The sequence below is a fragment of the Dysidea avara genome, chromosome 1 (genome assembly GCF_963678975.1).
Source record: "Dysidea avara chromosome 1, odDysAvar1.4, whole genome shotgun sequence".
NCBI lineage: Eukaryota > Metazoa > Porifera > Demospongiae > Dictyoceratida > Dysideidae > Dysidea > Dysidea avara.
In genome coordinates, this window is record NC_089272.1 from 62,698,773 (window position 1) to 62,711,640 (window position 12,868).

The 12,868-nt window shown below is 37.6% G+C and overlaps 1 protein-coding gene and 1 long non-coding RNA gene across 6 annotated transcripts in view; both read right to left on the bottom strand.

The window, feature by feature from the left end:
- Positions 1 to 3,758: 3,758 nt before the first annotated feature.
- Positions 3,759 to 5,723, bottom strand: LOC136240429 (uncharacterized). 5 transcript variants are annotated; one of them, XR_010693796.1, is made up of 10 exons: positions 5,287 to 5,723; positions 5,094 to 5,137; positions 4,866 to 5,043; positions 4,760 to 4,816; positions 4,520 to 4,704; positions 4,328 to 4,480; positions 4,185 to 4,277; positions 4,046 to 4,133; positions 3,924 to 3,992; positions 3,759 to 3,872 (listed from the first exon to the last, which is right to left on the bottom strand). It is a non-coding gene; the product is annotated as an uncharacterized lncRNA (long non-coding RNA). The 5 variants fall into 5 exon arrangements; XR_010693802.1 differs by having other exon boundaries at positions 4,520 to 4,628; positions 5,287 to 5,722; XR_010693795.1 differs by having other exon boundaries at positions 4,328 to 4,469; positions 4,756 to 4,816; positions 5,287 to 5,719.
- Positions 5,724 to 7,178: 1,455 nt separating this feature from the next.
- The window catches only part of LOC136240308 (uncharacterized), a 54,418-nt gene continuing 48,728 nt past the window's right edge, over positions 7,179 to 12,868 (bottom strand). Inside the window, exon 7 of the mRNA XM_066031256.1 lies at positions 7,179 to 8,594. Coding sequence (XP_065887328.1) covers positions 7,522 to 8,594 — 1,073 coding nt within the window. The 3' untranslated portion in view covers positions 7,179 to 7,521. The remainder of the gene's footprint in view (positions 8,595 to 12,868) is intronic.

The following is a 12,868-nucleotide window of genomic DNA, read 5'->3' on the forward strand; positions in this document are numbered from 1 at the left end:
TCTCTACATGATGGTTTCTTTCTCTACAAGGTAATTTCTTCTAGCTGATCTCTCTACAGGGAGATTTGTTTGTAGCTGAATTCTTTACAGGTGATTTGTTTGCAGCTGAGCTCTTTACAGAATGGTTTCTTTGTAGCTGAACTCTCTACAAGGTAATTTCTTCTAGCTGATCTCTCTACAGGGAGATTTGTTTGTAGCTGAACTATCTACAAGGTAACTTCTTCTAGCTGATCTCTCTACAGGATGATTTGTTCGTAGCTGAATTCTGTAAAGGTGATTTGTTTGCAGCTGAGCTCTTTACAGAATGGTCTCTTTGTAGCTGAACTCTCTACAAGGTAACTTTTCTAGCTGATGTCTCTACAAGGTGGCTAGTTTGTAGCTGAACTCTCTACATGGTGGTTTCTTTGTAACTGAACTTTCTACAAGGTGACTTCTTCTAGCTGATCTTTCAATAGGGTGATTTGTATGTAGCTTCACTCTCTACAAGGTAACTTCTTCTAGCTGATCTCTTTACAGGGAGATTTGTTTGTAGCTGAACTTTCTAAATGATGGTTTCTTTGTAGCTGAACTCTCTACAAGTTAACTTCTTCTAGCTGATCTCTCTGCAGGGAGATTTGTTTATAGCTGAATTCTGTATAGGTGATTTGTTTGCAGTTGAGCTCTTTACAGAATGGTTTCTTTGTAGCTGAACTCTCTACAAGGTAACTTCTTCTAAATGATCTTTCTACGGGGCAATTTGTTTCTGGCAGAATTTTCTACAGGGTGATTTCTTTGCAGCTGAACTCTCTACATGATGGTTTCTTTGTAGCTGAACACTCTACAAGGTAATTTCTTCTGGCTGATCTCTCTACAGGGAGATTTGTTTATAGCTGAACTATCTACAAGGTAACTTCTTCTAGCTGATCTCTCTACAGGGTGATTTGTTCGTAGCTGAATTCTGTACAGGTGATTTGTTTGCAGCTGAGCTCTTTACAAAATGGTTTCTTTGTAGCTGAACTCTCTAAAAGGTAACTTCTTCTAACTGATCTTTCTACAGGGCAATTTGTTCGTCGAAGAATTTTATACAGGGTGATTTCTTTGCAGCTGATCTCTCTACATGGTGGTTTCTTTGTAGCTGAACTCTCTACAAGGTAACTTCTTCTAGCTGATCTCTCTACAGTGAGATTTGTTTGTAGCTGAACTCTCTAAGTGATGGTTTCTTTGTAGCTGAACTCTCTACAAGTTAACTTCTTCTAGCTGATCTCTCTACATGGTGATTTGTTTGTAGCTGAATTTTGTATAGGTGATTTGTTTGTAGCTGAGCTCTTTAAATAATGGTTTCTTCGTAGCTGAACTCTCTCAAGGTAACTTCTTCTAGCTGATGTCTTTACAGGGTCACTAGTTTGTAGCTGAATTCTCTACATGGTGGTTTCTTTGCAACTGAACTCTCTACAAGGTAACTTTTTCTAGCTCATCTTTCTACAGGGTGATTTATTTGTAGCTGAATTCTGTACAGGTGGTTTGTTTGCAGCTGAGCTCTTTAAAGAATGGTTTCTTTGTAGCTGAACTCTCTACAAGGTAACTTCTCCTAGCTGATGTCTCTACAAGGTCACTAGTTTGTAGCTGAGCTCTCTACATGGTGGTTTTTTTGTAACTGAACTCTCTACAAGGTGACCTCTTCTAGCTGATCTTTCTACAGGGTGATTTGTTTGAAGCTGAACTCTCTACAAGGTAACTTCTTCTAGCTGATCTCTCTACAGGGAGATTTGTTTGTAGCTGAACTCTCTACATGATGGTTTCTTTGTAGCTGAACTCTCTACAAGGTAACTTCTTCTAGCTAATCTCTCTACAGGGAGATTTGTTTGTAGCTGAACTCTCTACATGATGGTTTCTTTGTAGCTGAACTCTCTGCAAGGTAACTTCTTCTATTGATCTCTCCACAGGGCGATTTGTTTGTAGCTGAACTCTCTACATGGTGGTTTCTTTGTAGCTGAACTCTACAAGGTGATTTTTTCTAGCTGAACTATCCCTTTCCATAGTTGCATGAACTCCCTACAATGTAACTTCTTCTAGCTGATCTCTCTACAGGGTGACTTATGTGTAGCTGATCTCTATGCAGGTTTCTTATTTCTAGCTGATCTCTTGAATTCTCTTCAGGGTGACTAGTACTGCTCTATTAGGATGACTACTCTATTAGAGTATCTCGATCTCGCACTTGCTTCACCAAGTTGGATTTCGTGTTATAACTCCGTGGCTTTAAGTCTGATTCTTCTACACCATTGATGAGCCTTTCTAAGATGATTACTCCATCTGTACAATGATTTTCAAAGCATTACCCCAAGCGGTTTATCTGGTAGGCGTGGCAAGCAGTCATTTTTTTATTAGCTGATCTCGATTGCATAATTTTTACACACTGTTGGTTTTTTTGTTGTATCTTCCTGGTTTTTAGCTCGATTTCTTTCAAGCCACAAAAGGTTTGAGGTTCAATAGTTAACCTATTCACCCACCGATTTTCTAGTCTGGTGGCGCCCGCCCGCGAAGGGTCGGGCGCCGCCAGACTACCGATTTTCAGCTTCTTCCCATACGCGGTTTACCCTGTAAGTGTGACAACATATTGGTGTTATTTTTCGTGAATAATCGCTCATAACTCTTTGCCTGTTTATCGTATTCCAGCCAAAGTTGGTACCGAGATGCGCCTTTATATCCCCCTTCTGTGTGCCAAACTTCAAGACAATCGGATATGGCGTTCGAGTTTTATAGCAGTTTTTGTAAGTGTGCGCAGGGCCGCCCAGAGAAATTAAGGGGCCCAGGGCAAAGAGTTAAAGTGGGGCCCTTCACCCAAGTTGTAAGGTGAAGACCAAAAAAAAAAAAAAAGGTCACAACCTGCTGGCAATGGCAATAACTACCCATCACCAACCATATCTCCTTATCTATAAGCTTGCTACACTGCTCCTCTGAAGAATACTTTGACTGCTCTATTAGAGTATTTAGATCTGACTGCTCTATTAGAGTATATCGATCTTTTAAACAGGTATTCAGGGGGCCCTTCATGGGGCCTCCTGGGGCCCCTTTCAGGCTGGGGCCCGGGACAAAATGCCCCAGTTTCCCCCCCTGTGGGCGGCCCTGAGTGTGCGACAAGAAAAAGAAAAATAATAAGAAAAAAAATGAAGAAACTGAGCCAATTTTTGAAGTCGCATATCTCGGGAACGCGCGAAGCGATTTCGCTCAAATTTGGAATGTGAAGTGCTGCAGTTGGAGGGCATGTCCACAGCAAAAATCGTCTAATTTCATCAAGGAAGCACAGAGCTACGGAGGTGCGAAAATTGCGTTTTCTTTCTTCCTGTCAATATACTCACGGGTGTTACGCGCCGGCTTCTTGGGCCGCACGACACACTACTGTGTGTCTTGATACTCAATTACACACATATAACTGTTTACTTTTTAAAGATTACAACTGCGCATGTAGTAAATTTAATTACATGACAAAAAAGTATGTATACCACTGTGAATAAAGCTCAGAATAATAAGGTCTATAACAGTCTTATTATGTTAGTATTGGAATGAAATAGTACAGCGTATATTAATAGATTAGGACTTCACTATGACAAGCTTATTGAATACATTTAAGACAGTCATATATTAGAGATTAAATCACTAGTATAGTGCAGTGTATTATCAGGCTATACTAAGCCTATTTCAACCATATATTGGCTACTATATTACTGTACTTTTTTACTTTCCATAACCTTAATTAAATAATTTCTATAACTATATTTGTAATGAATTTAATTCTGTAAATATGTTAAAACCACAATAGGTACAGCTAGTAAATCAATGTCTCCTAGGCCATGACAGTATCAAATCAATTTCGTCATTTATCAGTCTTTATCCAACTGCAGCTGGTAAGACAGTAAATACAGTTCACAAGTTCCATTACAAATTACCTGTATTATCATCACTATGTAGAACTCTGTGACAATCTGTTAGTTGTCTGGTAGAACTGTCCCACAGCTCTAATACAAAGATGGTAAATATAATGTGTATTCTGGACAATCGCTGGACTTACAGTCTGTAACAATAAGAATCTCATAAAACTGAGACCTTGTCTGGAAACCTAGTATTACCATGTAGAATGGCGGCTAGGTCCCACAACTCTATTAAAGATGGCAAATATAATGCGTATACTGAACAATCATTGTACTTACAATTTGTAACAATCTTTTAAAACTGAAACCGAGTCTGAGACCGACAATCCATGTACAACTAAGACAAGTCTGATAAGACCAGGTCTCACAACCCTAAGTGGAGGCAAACATAATTCATATTCTGGATTATTTGGTGTACTTACAGGTGTTATCAGTGAGTCTAACCAGACATAAAACAGCCACTTAGTATGTGACTTTGTTGGGCTAACGTGTTACGTAAGCTCACAAGAAGCATCTGATACACTGACAACAAAGTCCAAGAATCTTGTAATCACTAAAGTACAACTGAAACAAGACTAAATATAATATAATTTGCATACTCTCAGTGAACTTACTTTTGTTAGCAATACGAGCATGGTCAGTGAAATAAGGACAAACAAGACGGAACAGGTTCTTGAAAGCACTCAACTCATTTACAGTGCCAGACAAGGTAGCAGCCATTAGCTAATGATAAAAAGTAGTGAAAAACATGAAGAAATGAGACCGGTTCCCAGAAGAAATGAGACCAGTTTCCACAAACCTAAACGAAGGTAAATATAAATTGTATACTGGACACTCTCAGTGTACTTACTTACAGATGTTAGCAATAAGAAGAATCTCCTAAAACTGAGACCAAGTCTGTAATTCCTACCCTATTGAAAAGAAAATGAATAAAAACCCAATTAGGCTTAATGCGCTTACAGCTGTAAGTAATTAGAAGATGACGTTGGACAACTCCATGAAAAAAGAACAAAACTGTCCACATATGGTCGCTACCAGATTCTTTAAAGGAAGCAGCTGCCATTGAAAAAAATTAACACTGCAGATGTTGTACACTGACAGCCTGTAGAACTAAGAGGTTCGACAAGAAATTGTACCTCTGAAGAGATAATATACAAAATCATAACAGCAGATCATGCATACTCTTACTGTTGATGGCTGATGAACTGTGTCCACTCGTCATCCGCCATAAGCTGAGATAACAGGATGTAAAACATGTAATACGCACACAGCACTGACACCAAAGTTGAATCATTTGCAGGTCATTGTCATACAATACACAATAAACAATTTAATACGGCTAAACCTATCGTACAAGCTATCATTTTAGTCTAATACTTACTCATCTAGAGCTGTTTTTGATTGCTGCCATCGAAGGAATTGTCCACTTGGCCGCGCCACTTCACCACTACAGCCAACAGGGATGTACGAGGGGATGTACAGTTGTGGTCCATAACTATCATCGTGGCTCATTGGACGATGGCGCCGATCGCGCACACTCTTTCCGCGAGATACACCGTCAGTCATATCACTCACATTTACAACCTCTGATACAACAATAGCGACAAAGATGGCGACTTAATTGCATCTAATACGCATGCGCACACCACTGACCCCTCAATTTTAAACAAGCATTACTACGAACTTTTGCAGGTGTGCTAACTGAGCAAGAAAATCTAGATTTGTATGACTCTTAGATTGAATAAATATTATTTCTGGTATTATATGCTTTACTGACTGTATGAAAATGTGTGTGTATGAAATTATCACAACAAACTGAAGCTATTTAGCTAGCTATAGTGATTAACAGAAGTGTAGCTACTTATTGTAAAATCATCATGACTTTGTTTGCTACAAAAAAAACTTAAGTCACATGAGATGGTGAAGCTAAAAATGAGACAATAATGGCTGATCTGATGGTGAATAAAAAGTAATCACATTTAGTTAAGTAAACAAAGCCATACAAAGAATGTGTATTAAACTAAAGTATAATCTGTTTCCCATAATATAAGATGGGGTTTTTACTAAAGTATAAGATAGCTAGTATAATGCAAGACTATACTGAGATTATTTGTATAGTTTAAGCCATTAGATATACCATCTTATATTCCTCTTTATTCACAGTGTACTATAACTATATCTCTCCAATTCTAGATTCCCCCTGGTGCATTCAAGGGGAGAGTGCATATAGGTATATCCCTTCAACTAAATATACATTTCATTCTAATTATAATCTAATAGAACAATCACCCATGCAACACTATAATCATGACTTTCAGATTCCTATCAAACATGGACAAGTACTTAATATTTTGAAGTGTGTGAGAAATGCTAGCTATACTGCATTTTCACATATAAATGTGCCAGTGCATGGCTATATAGCTAGGTGTCCTCAGATACCTGTAACTTACTATAATTTTTTCAATCAGAAAGGCAAGGCTACACCACTATTGACAATGTGTGCATTTATAATAAGTAGTCCTTACTAAACAGCAATAAAGTTATATCAGAAGTTCCTGGAGTTGCAACACATATTCTTGTACTGCAATGACTGTGCACCACTAGTACTGTCCCTTAAGCTTCCCTTTTCACATCTCCTCAGGTCCTGCAGCTGTTGTGAACATGCAATAAAATAATGTGACTGGATTGGTGAAAAGGTACCTATTCCACACATATCTTACATTACAGCAAACAAAATAATCATTATAACAGTCAGTTAGGCCTGCCGGTGTTCTGGAATGTAGAGAACTATAATATTACTAGACATTAGCTTAATTATGTAGGAGATTTACAGAGCAAGACATTGACTGAGTGGTGTAAAATGAATGCATACTATACTAATTGGGAAATTAAGAATATGTACAAAGCCACAATTTATATAGAACTGTAACAGCTATACATGGCCACATAGAATCATTGTTTACACATGTAGCCACTGAATCAGCATGGAATTTTACATGAGGAATATGAATAGTACATGTATTAAGGTGTACATTTACATCATTTTTAAGTTACTGTAGCAATGGTTACTGTATAGACATCATGTTTGAGAAAAAAAATCAATGGCACCCACACAAGAGAATGGAACATTTTGTGATTATGCACAATTGAAGAAAGACTGGGGAAAGTTGCTGTGCTGAGTGAGTTACTTTTGTGAACATAAAAAAATACATTACTAAGCAATAACGAATTCACCAGCGTTCTTCAGCTTGTAACTCACTCTTGCCCAATGCATTCATGAAAAGATTAAAAATATGAAAAATATTTAGTGTGACATCAATGATACCCTCTACTGTCAGCTTGTATAAACACCACCACATTATATGGAAATTTATAATTATTGTAGTGCTAAGAGGCTATAAAAATGATAAGTTTGGCACTTTTCATCCAGTAGCAAAAAAGATCATAAAATAATTGTGCATGTATGTAAAAATGTATGAAAATAAATGCAAGGGTTAATGTACACTGCATAAAAGTATTAGTTTTATACATGTGCTACCTACAAAAATGCTACAAAAGTATTAATCATATGTACCCTAATATGCAAATTACCAACTTAAACATACACTGGTAACGTTCAGTTGTCAGTGAGTTTTATAATTTTCAAACGAATACACTCCTTCATAACATTCTCTATAGCTGCTTTCTTATCATTTCTCTCATATTTGCTTGAGAGGTGCAGGGAATCAGCAACTTGGAAGCTGTAAACATGATTTTCATTATTTTCAAAAACTTTGAGTTTTGCTAGTCCTATCTGCTTTATAAAATCCTGTTTTAACTGAGAATAGTCATCTCCTTTTAAAGCAACTTCAAATTGAAAAAGATTTTTAGGTGCGTCGATTTCTTCAGGTTGAGGAATAAGTAGAGCATAATATAAAAGTTCATCTTTGATTTTCTTAACAAATTCTACAAGTTGTTGGAGGACTTCGGAAAGCATTCTATATTCATCATCAGGTTGTACTGCTTGCCGTATAACATGCTTAGGCAGTTTCACCCAATATCCTTTGGTAATTTTACGAGAATAAAATCCACGCTTTTCTGGTGGCTGTTTCATCATAATTTTATGGTGCCTAGTTTTGAGGTCAGTTTCCATGTAAACATCTTCACTATGAAACTCTATGAGACTCCGGTGAGTGCAGCAGTTCCGGAAATAGTGTAAGATGGCAAAACTCTCTTGAACGTCTGTAGATATCACTGGACCGTCAGTAATTTCTTTTCCAGCACTGTCAACTGACATGGTGGGTTGAACTTCAAGAATAGCTTTGCCAATCAATTCCCAAAAGTGTGTTTTCTTTTCTAGTTTCTTGCCAAAAAGAAAATTGAGTTTTTCTTCTATGAATTTTTGTTTTTGGTCATGACTGGACAGTGAAGTTTTCACACCCTTAGCTTTGAAAGGGAAACCACACTTTAAAGCATTTTTATCTGAATGGTCAGGCTGTCCTTTTTCACTAAAGTGGCAATATAAAAGGAAATAAGTGTAATCCAGCACACTATATAGATCAAACATTATGCTGCGAAATTTCAGCCAGTCTTTAGAATCAGCCATACATTGGCTATTATCTTTCATTTTAAGGTGATGTATATTTGACATTGCTTCCTCCAAGAGAACACTGATACTTTGAAGCTGGTTTTCTTCCCATGACAGTTTATCTACAGGGTATTCACAAAATTATTCAGTCACAACAACATTAAACATGTTACATGCACACTGGAGGCAAGTAATATTGCAACTATAACAAACCATAATTATACTGGTCTTTGCATAGGACTACTACAGCTGAGTTAGTGATTAGGTGGTAGTATACTTATATCCCAGTGAAGCCAAACTTCAAGGAGTTTACTGGGATTATTGCAAGCAAAGTGGTTATTGTCCATGCAGGTAACAACTATACCATAAGGTGTTAAACACCAATGTTGGCAATCAAAATGCAGTGTCAGCATAAAGTGTTTATGCATGAAGCCATATACATCAAAGTACCCATACAGTTTTTACTTGGATATAAGCCAGTTATATCACACCAGCTGTAGATATTAACAGTCGTCCTTGACTTATATCACAGCATCTGTAGCTATTAACACCTACTCTCAGCTTCGCTTTGCCTTGCACTCAACTAAAATATTCTACTCCTGCTGTGACTCAACCACTGTATAACTTACACGCTGGTAAAAACAATAACTATAATAAGGTATACGTCATGAAATTTTGACCTCTGAGAATCAACTAGCAAACCAGCCACAAATGCTAGGCTAATAGAAAATGCCAGACCGGTACTATTTTTTGTAAAAATCTTGTCACACAAATCAGCTAATATGTTTACAAATTATGAGATTTTTTGTGCTATATCTTCAAAGAAATGTCTTTTCAAGCTGCAATATGTACTTTCAACCTTTATTACTAACTGTACTCTAAACTAAAACCATCAGTGGCTGCATTGCCTGGAGTAATTTCCAACTGCAGCATCACAAAAACAAAATTTCGGACTCTAAAAAAGTTTTGATGCAGCTGGAGCACACAGCAGTGATGCCAAAGTAACCCTCCCAGGTCAAACTGGTCTGGCATGGGTACAACTACTACTATGCACACTAAATATCATCGAATTCCAAAATTGTTTGCCATCTGGCTGAGCTCAACGGCTGTTAAAAATTCATCAAAATGCCGATTTTAACATGAAATAAAATTTCAATTGTGGTTTTTGGTAATCATTGTAAACATGTAGAGTGCAATATTTAGAGCTAGACTAACTTCATTTGAGCTCTGTAATATTTCTGCTGGTTTTCCTTCATCATTTTTGCATGGAATCAATGAAATAAAAATAAGCAATAAGTGGTATTATGGTTACGCCCAATTGGTGTGCTCTGACATTTGCAGATGAAAGCAACTGAAGCCAAGAATGTACAGTAGAAAAGCAAATCAGCATGTTTGACTTGTAAAACTTCCTAAAACTGGTGACAATTGGTGAGATGGGCAATTTTTATGGATTTTGGCCTGGATAAGTGAGCTGCCAGAGCTGCCCTATGGATGAATACAACTAAACAAGGATGAAACATGACTTTAGAGAGGCAAAGCATCACATTTGGTGTGGAAGATTTCTTTAATGTGGCATAAATTGGCCAAATTCTTTGATATTGGCATTTGGCAGATTTTGAGGTTGCTAGAAGAGCTGCCAGACTAACCCTAAGAATGCTGCGGGTTTAGCAAGCTCTTGAGAAGTAAGCTAGCACATCTGGCTTTCAAAAGTTCCTGTAAGTGGATAAGTTTTTGACAGTCATCGAGCTCAGCCAGATGGCAAACAATTTTGGAATTCAATGATATTTGGTGTGGTAGTAGTTGGACCCATGCCAGACCAGTTTAACCTGGGAGGGTTACTTTGGCATTGCTGCTGTGTGCTCCAGTGGCATTGAAACTTTTCAAGTCCAAATTTTGTTTTCACAATGCTGCAGCTGGAAATTGCTTCAGCCACTAATGGTTTTAGTTTAGAGTACAGTTATTAAGAAAGGTTGAGAGTGCGTATTGTAGCTTGAAAAGACATTACCTTGAAGAAATAGCAAATACATCTTGTGATTTGTAAACATATTAGCCGATTTGCACGAAAAGACTTTAATGAAAAATAGTGCCAATCTGGCATTTTCTAAATGGTACGTACCTAGCCAAGCATTAGTGGGTGGTTTGGTAGTCGATTCTCGGAGCTCGAAATTTCAAATTGCGGACCCTAAGTGTAAGTTAGAGACCTAGCACGAGGATCTTCGTGGATTTTAAAAAGCGAGCGAAGCAAGGTTTTAAAATACACGAAGATCCGAGGGCGTGGTCTCTAACTGACTTAGAAAATGTATGCATTATATATGGGCATATAGGTGGAGTCATTGTGGGATTGGGTTATATGTCATACTGAAATCATCGTGTGATGTTAAAATAATCACGGAAGACTGAACACGTTTTGTTGAAGTGTTGAAAAAAATTGAAGCTCACACTGCTTCCTTTTGCAAGTTAGACTAATTGGATCTGGCACAGCTGGGAAACGGCAGTGATCGATAGTGTCGAGCCAGGTTAGCGGTAGCCAGTGCCTATGGCGTTACATCAGTGTAAAGAACATGTGTGTCGAAGAAGCAGCTTGTGTGCATTTATACGATGGGAACAAGTTGTCACAAGTTGTGCCTTCAGTGGCGCCACAGTAGCACGAAGAGCATGCACGGTTTCTAATATGGGCCACACCCACATTACACGTAGCAAAAAATAATGTTCTACAAGGAAGCTTACCTAGTTAGGTCTTGGTAAAGTCCATCCATAGTTTAATAGACGACGAAAACAGCCATATAACACTCTAGAAACAGATGGGACTAAACGGAATTTTCCGTGATATTTTTGGACTTCTCCGTTTATCGCGACAAAAGTATGTACAACGTTAGATTGTACCTCCCATAATCGAATTCTTTTAGGTACGCCTATAAAATGAATAGAGTGGTTGACCACATGTTGGCCTGGGTGACTGGTCACCCACTGCAGGCTATAGCCTGATTATGCTTGGAGGGAGCATTGCAAATCAATGATGGAAAGTGAGATTTGTGATGCTTGAGGTCTTTTCTGCTAGCAGGTTTCTAACTAATTTAAGAACCTGCTAGCAGGTCTCTACCTCATTATCCTCCAAAGATCAAAGCATATTATGCATACCATTTTCTAACTATAATAATAGACTTTAATACTGTATAATAAAGTATGTAGCTAAGTACTACATATAAGATGGCAATAGGCCAGTTTCATGTAAGGGAACATATCAAAACATGCTATTGGGATTTGTAAAGTCAAAATGGCAAAATCAAATTTACAGACAGTAATCATTTTATCAGCAATATTGTACATTACCAGTGTCCTTTGTTTGTTTTCTGCCCTTAGATCATGAAATGGACTGATTAAACACTGATTTTTTCAAAGGTCTCAGGATGGATGGATCACTTTTTCAATTTCTCCAATACAAACTCCATACATTTTACATCATTTTGTATATTCAATAACTGCAAGCACTAGACACGATCAAATACCATAAAACTTAATATCATTGAACTCCTTATGAATTGCTCTATCCAATTCCGGCCGAACAAAATTCGTAAGGTAACATGATGCCGCTTTTTAATTAGAATGCGAAATTCGTGATTTGCTCTCCAATGGATTTTGTATTGCGTAAGTTGCTATTTACCATCGTTTGTTGCAAATTTGCAAGCTGTAAACACTTTAGCTTCGAATAAATTTTGTTACCATCGGATAGAGGAGTGTTATGCGCGTATAATGGTGGCCGAACAATTTTGATACCGCCTTCAGAACCAGAGTTATGATGAATAATGTAACTTAATATTAACTTACCTCCATAGGCTGGTGTACATTGATTTTATGCATAATAATATTTTACGGAAAATTGTAATGTATGGGTTAATTTGACATGAGTTTTGATATGATTGATCTTTTAATTGTGGTTGCGCAACCACTGGATGCTGTGGTTAGCAATAAAAATGTACAGAAACCATTGGGAAACGGACAACCACGGACACAAAATCAATTGTCACATAGAATCTAATGGTAATATCCAAGTTTTTAAAGCAGCACTGTAGACTACATTGATTTCTACGCCCTGTGGTGTTTGTCTGCTGTAAATAAGTTATGAGTCAATAAAGGTTAGAATGCATGATAAAAATGTTTTCTGGAGACAAAACACACAAACAGCTGCTTGTTATCCTTGTTTACCAGACATACAGTACAAGAGCAAGCCTTACTATCACCTGGATGATGTATCTAGGCTCCCTGAACACGCTGTTAACTTATTAGCTCTCATGCCCTGCGAAGCAATTCGCAACAAAAAACTATTGTTAAGACTTGTTGAAGCTCCTGTGTTATTTTCTGACTTCGAACTTACGAATATCAGCTGTGGAAGGCCTTG